This window comes from Tetranychus urticae, chromosome 2 (assembly GCF_039701765.1).
Source record: "Tetranychus urticae isolate SD_2017Ah chromosome 2, NJAU_TeUrti_SD_1.0, whole genome shotgun sequence".
NCBI classification, from domain to species: Eukaryota; Metazoa; Arthropoda; class Arachnida; order Trombidiformes; family Tetranychidae; genus Tetranychus; species Tetranychus urticae.
In genome coordinates, this window is record NC_142959.1 from 18,292,221 (window position 1) to 18,304,290 (window position 12,070).

Sequence of the window (12,070 nt, forward strand, 5' to 3'; positions counted from 1 at the left end):
TTAATCAGGCAAAAGACCAATTGATTGATGTTGAAGATGCTAATCCTTGCTCTTCACTAACGACTCATTTTCTTGCCTTTTCATCATTCCTTAAACATTACATGTTTCTCATTTACTCTGGTGAACTTTTTTGCTTTACCTGAGGAACTTGGTAAATGTTGACATTTCATTTGTTCTAATTGTTAAATTGTTTGAAATTTTGTTCTTCATTATTCAGTTTCATGCTCATGTAAAATTCAACAACATGGTTCACTATCATAATTAGAAGAGTTGAAGAGCAAGAGTTTCTTCACTTCTTAGTCAGTATGAAAAGACCCATTGAGAAGAGTCTTTTTTCCTTCCCATGACAATATTATTAATAATAATGATATTATCAGAAGCAGTTATAATGAGTAACGTGAGACTGATATAATTTGACATAATATATATATAATGCAATTTAACACTTGAATATTAATTCTAATTCAACCAGAGTATGACAACAGTCGACAACCATTCACATGTGTTTTGTATGTAAAAAGAAGGTGAAAGAATATAAAATTTCAATTAAATTATGTGGTACAATTTTTTACACCATTCACCTGCTAATTGATGCTACAATCATAATTTAGTATTAATTGGATGAGAACAAAAAACAAGTGTCAATTATGGCTGAAAATCATTTTTTCACACTTTTATTAATAGCTGGTTGAACAGTTGCAGAGAAGCCTATTCATTGTACCAACTTGAGTTGCAAGATGGAACATCCAACACAAGAAAAATCAGATTCATGATGAAATGTATTCAAATGACATAAAATAGAGATTCATAGATGACTCTAGCAATCAGTTCAATGTATCGAGCTTCAAAAATTTGATTAGAAACTGATAATGAATTTGAAGGTTTAATTTGAGTTTGATTGTTGCGCTTGATAATGATGTGAAACTTCTGATTCTGAGGTTTTTGTATTAATAATTGTAAATCTACTTTGGATGAATTTTGGGTTTATCCTCTTTGACCCACAAAAATGTATTAACTTATTGACAATTATACTTTCAAGTCTATTCACGTTTCTAGTTTTTATCTGGTAAGAGCAAATCATGCAATCTGACAATATCTTTCAACTTGAACAAATTATCATCATTTTCGTCCTCATCTTATTCTTGATTGCATTTTCCTTGTCTCTTTCCTTTTCTAACCTAATTTGTACTCATTGTTTTCCTCGTACCCATTACCAATCAGAAAGAGAAGGAAAGAGAAACAGAGAAAAAAAATAGTTCAAGTTCTTGCACTTTTTTTTCTATTGATTCTTGAGCTTTCTTTTTCTTTTCTTCCTTACCTACTGACCATCAACATTGATACACTTTGATCGGTATAAATGATCAAGAGGAAAAGGAAATTGATTTAAGCACAGATAATGGTCACTTGAGAGTTGATCAGTGATTCAAGTGAAGCAAAAACAGGGAAGAGTAAAGTAAAAGCATGAGAATACAAAAGACAACTGAAAACGTTGAACAATAATTGAAGCAGATGAAGGTTAATCTTAGGTAGCTGTAGGTTTTCTATCAACAATGTATTTTCAGGAGATGATAATCATTAAACAAGATCACTTGTTATTCAACTTGTTGTCCTTTTAGCACCAAACACCAAACTAATTGAGAAAAGATTTTTTTCCAAATCAATTGCAATTTTCCAAATCAAACCAAATCATTTGTTCATTTAAAGTCAAGGAAACAAAGTAAAGAAAAAAAGAGTTTCAATTTCAAAGTGAAATTCAAAAAGCAATTCAAGCCTTTTTCACACAAAATGAAGCTCATCAATTTGAGTTTCAATTTTCATTTTAACCTTAATTTGATTGAATTCATTTCCATATAATGATTGAAATGTTGACAATTGAGCTCTTTTTCATGAGTAAAGAGATAAATTGTTGATGCAAAAGGTTGAACAATCTCGACTAATGTGGATCCTGTGAATATTTACATTATATGATGAGGAAAATATTTCAATGGCAAGAACACTATTCATTGAGCAAAAGTGACGTGAAAAGTGAACAACAGAATGAACCATAAAAAGAATGCTCGGAATTTCAATATGTAATCTGGTGAAATTGAACTGGCTGGTGAAATCTAATAAACCATGGATAGCCTTGAGGTAACATTGTTCAAGTGAATCGTAATGAGAAACAATGAATTTTCCAACAAAAAGTTCATCTCTTCACTGTTGATCATTTGACCCGTCAACTTGGAACTCTCTCAACGGAATCAAAATGTATTCCATGTAATATTTGAACCTTTTATTGTCATGATAATGAACATGTTATCATTGTTAATATTAAGTATTACAATGTTTTTCCTTGTTCTTACTTGGTTAAGTTGAAATGAAATTATAACAAGTCAATGGCTAAAAGGCACAATTTGTTCAACTGATCATTTCATATTTGAAACTGTTTACGATTCAAAATTTTGATGAAAATTGAATAAAGCAAAGAGGAGAAAATTAAATTTAATATCGAGTTGAACCTTTGAACACACATCAAGCCTTTTGTAGTTGAGTAAATTGTATCAGAAAATTATTGTCCAAGAGGTTAAAGGTTTAGTGACAGAGAGATGATAAAGTTGATGAAAGTGGCATGAAAATGGAATGAAAATATAAAGAGTAATCAGCCATGGACTTTTCATCATTCCATTCATGGGGAAATTGAATAAAAGTGAAGCAGAAAAAGAAAACAAATTTTGATATTTTTACCGTAGACAAAGCTTGCAAGCTTTCCTTGTTCAACTTGCAACCTTTTCACCTTCAGTCAACTTTAAAATGCTAATGTTGTCATTGTCTTTGATTGTAAACTTGCTGATGGAATGAAAAATTTGCAACTTTGAATAATTTTAAAAATGAACTTTTCGATTCGAAGCAAGACTTTACATTTAGTTTCAACTCGACAATGGCCGTCTTGGCAAAGGCATTTGAATTTCAATATTGAAGTTTATGCGCCAATTTGGATAATCTTTATTCACTAATGTTTGACAAATGGCAATGTAATCAACTTTAGATTAGATTTCAATCTTTTTTCCCATTTTCGAGGTAAACTGTCCTACAATATTTTCCATTGAATTCCCTGAGCCTCCCTGTGGTTGCAAAGCAAATGGAACCTTCTGATTCTGTCATGATCATCATCATTTTCATTTCATTTTAGCTTTTCATTTTCACCCTCCAATCATAATTTTCATCATTTTCCATGAAATTTTCATTCAACCTTCCATTGTATCAGACATCATAATCTTTGCTCGTCAGAAAAGGGAAGAGAAAAGTTGACATCAATTTTTTCTCCCTTCAATTATCATCCTTCTAACCAAAAACTCAAATTGATAACTTTTCCATTCTCTTTTCTTCTCTTCTTGTTGATTCTCTTTCATCTTCTTTTGCCTCCTCTTTTTCATCCCTTCAACAATCACCTTGCAACCTTAACAAACTTTCATCATTAATGTCAACTATTTAAACATTTACTGTTACAAGAGAAGAAAAAGAAGAGGAAAAAAATAATACAAAGCTCTATTCAACCTTATTTTTTTTACCTCCCTTCACCTTTATCCAATAGAATCCTTTTGATACCATTATATCACAAGCAGCACATCAATAACAGATAATATTGGATCAAAAAGAAGGCCAAAAATCTTTTTCAATCTTCAGCTTAACTCAACGAAAATGTTTTTAATAGACTGTCAACTTGCATCAACAAATGACCTTTTTCATTAACTAATTGTTTTGCACCCAAAAGTAAGAACCAGAAAAAACAAACAATCCATAAAACGTCATTAATTGAGTAAATCAAGAGTTACAATTGTTGAGGAAGGAAGTGGTTTATCATTTATTGTATATTAATTAAAGGAAATTGAAAACCAAATTGCAATCCCGATGGTTATAAATCAAATAGTTAGAGACTCGATCAAAATTGTTTCAGTTGCTCATTTCAATCAAACATTTAATGATGACATTTTGTAGCCTGTCAAACATTCAGTCGACTCAAATCTACACATTTATTAGCAATAGTATGCGCTGGCTTACTTTGATAAGCACAAGACTTTTCGTCTAGAATTGTAAAATTTAAACAAGTCTTTCAATGATTCTCGTTTCAATAGAACCAACTTTCATAACAACAAAACTATCGTTCGTTCAAATGACTAAAATTAACTTTCATAAGACAATAACTCTCGAGTTAAGAGTTACTATTTAGAGTATGTAAAGAGGATTATCATTAATTTTTCAATGAATTCGATTTTAATTTTCCACCGAAGACTGTTAATCACATAAAACTAGAATAACGCTTTTTAATAGACTCAGTTTTTATACCCCTACAAACCTACAAAGTCAACCTAGAAATTCGTTCATTCGAGGCATTTGATTGAAAAGTTTTCTATGTATATTTTTCTCGCTAGAATTTAGAATTTGAAAAAGAAAAAGAAAGAAAGAAAATAAAATGAAGAAAAAAAATATTGATATTGGCTATTGAAATAAGTTTCCATGTTTATATAGCAGTATTGAACCTTTCTTGTGTCTACGACCACACCAGACTGAAAACACCGGATCCCGTCCGATCTCCGAAGTTAAGCAGTTTCGGGCCGGGTTAGTACTTGGGAGGGAGACCACTTGGGAACCCCCGGTGTTGTAGACTTTTGCATTTTAGCATCAAATATTGAGATTAATCAAAATGAATGGATATGGAAAGACGTTCAAAAACATTTAGGCTCGCAAATTAATGCGCATCTTTTTTCATTTTAATGCCAACTACAGTGTATAGAATAACAGGTTCTAAAAATTCGTATATTTTTGGGGTTACATTCAGACCAAACCTTTCATTTGCGATGCATCAGAAAAGAAGTAATTAACAATTATCGAAATAATCCACGCACTGAATAAAGATACTCTTTAACTCGAGAGTTTTTAACTTATGAAAGTGAATTTTGGTCATTTAAACGCTAATTTTGTTGCTATGAAACTCTGAGTCTTTAGTCAGTTTATTTTACTCTTTTGAATGCTGGTTTTGTTCAAATGAAAGTTGGTTCTACTCTGTATTGAAATAGAATGATTGTACAATTTCCATTGCCTTTATAGAGATGAATTCGACCAGTCTCTTGTCGAATCGAAGCTGTCATGATTGAAGAAGGAAATGAATAACTTCTAAATGACTGAATTGACTGAACATTTCAATATCGATTATACAGGGTTGACAATTTATTCTGGAGAGACTTTGAATTGATATATTTTTTGAAATATTAAACTTTATTACTTGTATGAGGGCTCAAATTGATCATCAGATTTAGAGAATTTAATTCATTACATTTTCAATGTGGCCACCTTCTTGTGTAATGCAAATTTCAGCTCTTTTGTTCAGATTATCGATAACCTTTGACAAATCTTGAGCGTTAATGGAGGAAAAAAAGTTCAAAATTATTGCTTTCAATTCATCAATAGTGGAAAATTTTTGATATGAAAGATGAGATTTTAGATGACCCCAAAGGTAAAAATCTAATGGATTCAGATCGCATGATCTAGATGGCCATGATAACTCAGAATTCTGAGAAATTAATCTTTTTCCAAAATGTTTTTTCAAAAACTCAATTGATGCTCTACTTGTGTGAGCTCGAGCTCCATCTTGTTGAAAGTAAACCTTATTTTTCTGATTTCTCGGTATCATGTTAATGAATTCTTTAATCAAAGATATGTAATATTCAGAATTAATCCTGACATTTTCAAAAAATATTGGTCCAAAAAGTTTTTTACCAGATAATCCTGCCCAAATTCCTAACTTTTTAGGGAAATGTTTTTTAGCCTGAAAAATTTTTGGTTTCACTGTTGAATAATATCGATTGTTTTGAGAATTTCTAGGTGGATTAAGCTCAATATATGCTTCATCTGAAAAGATTATCATTGACCTATTCTGTTCACATTTGAAAAAATCAACTAACCAGGAGCAAAATCGCATTCGTTTTTCATTATCTTCGGGTTTCAATTCATGAACCGTTCTGAGTTTATAAGCTTTAATTGATAAAATTTTCCTACCGTTTCGAAGAGATGATTTAGAAATTTTCAGTTCATTAGCACGACGAACATCAGAAAGTTCAGGTTTATCAGTAACAGATGCTGAAATTTCATTGAGTTTTTCTGGAGTCAAAACATGTCGAGATCGTTTAATTTTGACCTTTTCACCATTTGAATTTTCCCAGGTTCGCACAACACGATGAATTGATGATTTAGATGGACAATTTTTTTTCAATTCAAGCAATAATTTCTTGTGAGTTTGATACTCATTTTGACCACATAAATAATAAGTTGAAATAATTTTTCTTCTTGTTTCAAAATCTAAAACCATATTGAAATGACACTTTTTCGTAAAATAGCAAAAATGACCTTTTCCTAACAAAATTTAACGCCGAATTTCATCTCATCTTAATCTCCTTTATTTTGTCTACAAGATGCCTTTTGAATCTTCTAATTCGAATAAGTAGTTTAAAATTTAAACGCTTTCAAAGTCTCTCCAGAATAAATTGTCAACCCTGTAGAAAGGTTGATAATAGGTGAAAGGAAAAGGTAAAAGAAAAGGTTTTCTTATTACATTTTTTCGTTTTTTTATCCCAAAACAGTATTGCTATTTGCAAAGTTTTGCTTAGTTGATTTCATTGTTCTCATGATAATGCCAAGATTATTATTCTTATGATGATTATTATTATCATCTTATTTGGATGAAAGAAAAGGTAAGAGAATGAAGAAGATGATTAATTTAAGGAGGCGAAGAGAAAAACTTTTTTTTTACTTTGACAAAATGATATTCAATTTGATTGTTCCAGGAAAGAAAAGAAAAAATTATTATTATTATCTTCATGGTAAAAGAAGCTTCATCTTATAATATAAACTTTGGATTATAAAGATGATGGCTTTAACGACAGGGAAAAAAAAGATGATGAAGTAAAGATTCAAAGCCATGGTTTTGATTAAAACGTTAAATTAAGCTGTCACTTTGATTGTCATGATAAACTTTTCCACCAAGAAATTCTGTAAATAAATAGATATTCATGTTTAACAAGAAAATTTGGTCCATTTTATATTCCGCCTCACCCATGTTTAGTATAATACACTTTTGTTCCCATCCAACATCATCCATTTGCCATCATTAAACATAATTTGTATTATTATTTTTCCATTAATAATCATTGTTATTGGAATTATTTTTCGTCAAATTGCAAGTTCAACTTTTTTTCGCTTCTAAAGTTGATTTCGAAGTTGAATTTCTTGGATTTAGAACTCGATTTTTGTCGATTTTGTGAAAATGGAAAAATTGGAATCGCTTTTGTTTTGTTTTGCTTGTTCGTAAAATGGTTGAAATGAGAATGATATTTAAAAAAATGATCTTCTCTCAACTTTTATAAAGTGATGATTATTATGATAATGGTAATGATAATGTCTGGTCACCAAGAGCTTCATCATAACTTTAATGGTCATTATGATGGTCAAGTAAAATATGATTGTTCTTTAGATTTTCCTTTTTTTTGCTTCTTCTTTGGTTAAATCGTTTTCACAGCGAAAATTGTTCCTTCAAAACCAGAAGCAAAATGAAATGATAAAGGGAAATGTTGACGATGAAAATCACAGAATCAGGGAATTAAAAATAACGAGTAACTTGGAGATTCTTATCAACAGAAAATCCATTCTAGAGTTGGAAAGAAAAAGAAATGAAAAGTTCCATTAAAATATCGATAATTTTCTTCTTGTTCAGATCAATATCCATAAGCAAAAGTTTCGTACTTTCAATTGTTTTCTTCCTGAATATCCATTAAATGTTGAAACTTTTTCTTTTGAAAATCATTAAATCATGTCAACAAGAAAAGTGAAAAGCTGTGAAAATTTCAGATGGAACAAGTTTCGAAAAAAAAGAATCAGAACTAACAGCGAGCTCACCATTTCAATCGATAGATCGTTCTTTACTGTACGTCAAATGCCAATTGATAGACAAGTGAACTCAAATAAAACCGAAATGGGAAACATTCTGACGATGGGAATGATTCAAATCAATAAACGAAATTGAAACGATTGCGAACAACTGCAATCGATAATAATTTAGGAACGAAAAGTTTTCTGTTGGAACTTTATTCGAACTGAGTTAATCAAAGTAATTTGCTTCTTTGAACATTTATTGTTTACCTGTTTATTGGAAGGTTGTTATAAATTTTCTTGGCTAATGATTCTTGCATTATCCTGGGTTGACTTGAATTAGCCAATATTTATTATCACTGATTATTTATTTTTTTATTGAGTTTCCCTTCATAACATATTTGAAGGTAAACATTAAAGATGATTTAGTAACTTTGTAATACTTGTACATCAACAGTAAAATACAATGTTTAACACACACGCAACAAGCACAAGTTGAACACACACATAATGACTATTCATTAATTTGGATTTATTTCATGAACAGAAAAGGCAGAAAAACAAAGAAGTGAGAAAATGAAAATGTTTTTCTTCTTTTGGATTGTTACTCTTGATGCACCTTATTCAATGTGAAAACAAAGTAATGAATAAAATTACACCAACTTGATGGATCATCATCTTTCATTATAATTATTACTCGTTATTTCAATACAATCCATTGAACAGAAACAAAAAAGTTGTCTTGATCATTAAGTAGAGATTGAACCTTTTTTTCAACACCAATTCACTTTAACCCAATAATTCAAGTTAATGATCAAAATAAATGCAACAATTTCCATTGAAAAACATGACAACTCAATGTCTTTCCTCTCTTTTCATTAGAGTGAAATTTTACGTGAAGCTCAAACCATGTCAGCCTTGGATCACAAGCACATTGTTCGCTTGATAGGCGTCTGTGAAGCCGATCCAATCATGATAGTCATGGAACTGGCACCATTGGGACCATTAAATCAATACCTGATTGACCATGGATTTGGAGTGACCATTAAAGACATCATTGCCTTGTTGCTCCAAGTGGCCATGGCAATGCAATACCTTGAGAGTAAACAGTTTATCCATCGTGACTTGGCAGCTCGTAATGTGCTTTTGGTCAATGAAAAGTTTGCCAAAGTAAGTGACTTTGGCATGTCAAGAGCCCTCGGCATCGGCAAAGAGTATTACAAGGTTAGTTCATGTTAAACCTGAAAATCACTTCAACTTTATCCAACAAATTATCTTCTCTCACCAAGTCTGCTGAGCTTTTCATTCCAGTAATTGAGATGATACATTTGACCCATTATCCTTGGTTGAAATTTATTGTTGGAAAAAGTTTAAAAAAGAGTAAAAAAAGATTCTGAATTGTTAATACATTGTCATTTAACTGTTCATTGTTTAGGCTAAAAGTGCATCCAAATGGCCATTAAAATGGTATGCTCCTGAGTGTATTTATTATTTCAAATTCAGCACCAAATCTGATGTCTGGTCTTATGGTGTAACCATGTGGGAATCTTTATCTTATGGACAGAAACCATATGAGGTAAGAAACTGTTTTCACTAAACGTCAGGCATTATCATAATACCTTATAAATTATAACTTTATACCAACATTAATAGAAATGTTTAGCAATAAGAGAAACAGAGAGAAATGAACATTCCCAGCATTGAACCACATTCACACGCACAACCATGATAACAACCCATCATCATAACTATTATTGTTTCTTTACTCTTCTCTCTCTCTCTTCATCTTTTCCTTTCATCATTAGTTTCACTATTTCATCTCATCTCAAATAAGTTTATCAAAGTAACGTTATCAAATTATCTTATCATTTTCCCTATCATAAACCATATTTATAACTTGAACGAGCATAAATCAATGTAATGTTATCTTGTTTTGTTTTTTCACTTTTACTGGGAGTTAAAACTCCCTTTTCAAAAGTTGCCTTTATTTGCTTTCATTTTGCTTCTCATTTTTGTTTGTCTTTTCATCTCAACTTTCATTTCCATAAAATATTGTTCAACTTGAACAGCTATTTATTTACCAAAAAACAATAAATAAACAACTTGAAAGTGATAAGTGGTTAAAGAGGTTCAATATTTCATTTTCATATCAACACAGTTTTTTTCATTTCACTTTTCTAATTATTCATTATTTAATTTCACAATTTCTCTGTTGATATTGATTTCGTATTTAATGTTATTACTGGTGAAATGAGTCTTCAGGCTATTCTGCTTGTGATTTATGATTCTAGTCTTCATTGGCTGTTATCATCGACTAAACCTTTCCATTATTGTTTACTCTTTATTCACATAAAGATATTTTAATCATCACTATCATCAACATTAACATCATTAACATTATTGTTGGATAAATGACCTCAGGATAGTAAATTGATAAAACATTTGTTTTTCATCTCTTTTTGTTTTCAACTTTACAAGTAATGACTTGTTAAATTAATTAACTAATGATACAGTTTAACAAAACGCACAGATTTTCGTACTCATAATTATCACATAAGAATCTTTTGATCAAAGTCGACATTTCAACAATTTCATAGCTTTTCTTGTTCATCAGTTTAAAATCATTCCAACATTCAACTAAATTTACAAAAAATGGATCGAAAGTACAGCACAGATGAAGAGGTTTTTTTTGTTCGAGTAAAAGAGATTATCATTTGCAAATGAGATCTTTAGTTTGAAAATTTTTTTCGATCAATATTTTTCGTTTCTTCAAGTCATGATTGACTTTCCCATGATGAAAGAGTGACATGATTTCTTATCTCTTTAGGCAAAACAAGATCTTTGAAACTTCTTGACGCAGGTTGATGCTTCTTAGTTCCCGATGAAAAGTATTGCTAGAACCGATAACCAAATCTGAATCTTCTCTGTTTCACAAATATCGAGGCTTCAGTAACATAATGTTATAATGTCGAGGTAATACTTTGGATTTTTGATCAATTTAACTTTTATATGGTTCGATTGACATGGAGGGATGAATAGTCAACCAACCAGATGCAATGCATTTACAAGTGTAAACATTAACTAAAATTATGAGAAGTAAAGTGAAAATATTGGCTGTAGATGAAACATGATGTAAGGAAAATGATGAGAATTGCTTTTTTCAATCATTAATCTGGTGCAAGTGTGTTTGTTTAATGAAATTTTCGTGTAAAAAAGCATTGAATAACATGTCAATTCACATTTAATTGGAGTTTCACTTTCAATTTAGCCTCAACTTTTCCCAGTTTCCTTCGCCATTCCAAGTTTACTTTTACTTTTCCATTCAAAATGATTTGTTATACTGAGCGTAAGCAAAAAATGTGCCGATAAATAATGGTGATAATCATCATGCAATAAAGTTACGTTGAATGAAATGAGAGAAAACGTTTAAATGGAACATAAAAGGATCCAAATTTGGGTTGAAATGCTTTTAAATGGTGACAATTTATTTCTTTATTATTTATTGTTACAAAATGAAAAGGCAAAAAGCAAAACGAGATTATCATGAAATTCAAGATTAAACTGATTGAATAAATACATTTTTCCCAAAAATGAGCACTTTTCCCTTCGAAATTGAGTTCAAATGATTTTCTTGAAAAGTTGAATAATCTTCAATTCTAATCTAATTGTTGGAAATTCAGTTTTTTCCTACTTTGTTCACACTCCAAGTTGATTGTTACATCAATCACAATCAGTTCAACAATCAGTTCAAGATTTATATTGTATTATTGAACAATTATTGGTGAGTGGAAAGGGAAAAGAAAAGACAAATCAAAACTTTTTGTTGTCCTTTTTTTCACTCTTTTGGTCACACTTTTGGTGAACCGCAAAAGGTATAAAAGTTATTTATTGTTATATACCTGTTAAGGTGAGGACAATCATGTCAAGTATACATACTTGACCTTATATGAGTAAAAAGGTCGAACAAAATGAGGAGAGAAAAAAAGAGAATAGAACAAAATATCAAATTCTCAGATTGGTATTTTTCTTTACCTTTTTTTTTCTTGCTCTCTTCTTGAGATTCTACAGGGAATGAAAAATTGTTGAAATGATCATAATTCTTTGTTGAAAGATAATCAATATAAAAATCTATTCCAATAGGAATTGGATTGAAGTTGAAAAATAAATGGTA

At 30.4% G+C, this 12,070-nt stretch overlaps 1 protein-coding gene and 1 non-coding gene across 2 annotated transcripts in view; both read left to right on the top strand.

The window, feature by feature from the left end:
* LOC107366811 (uncharacterized) overlaps positions 1-12,070 on the top strand; it is a 72,667-nt gene that overhangs the window by 56,425 nt on the left and 4,172 nt on the right. Inside the window, exons 7-8 of the mRNA XM_015934451.3 lie at positions 8,782-9,123; positions 9,335-9,475. Coding sequence (XP_015789937.1) covers positions 8,782-9,123; positions 9,335-9,475 — 483 coding nt within the window. The remainder of the gene's footprint in view (positions 1-8,781; positions 9,124-9,334; positions 9,476-12,070) is intronic.
* On the top strand, positions 4,527-4,645 carry LOC112539359 (5S ribosomal RNA). The gene has a single exon (XR_003083176.1). It is a non-coding gene; the product is annotated as a 5S ribosomal RNA (ribosomal RNA).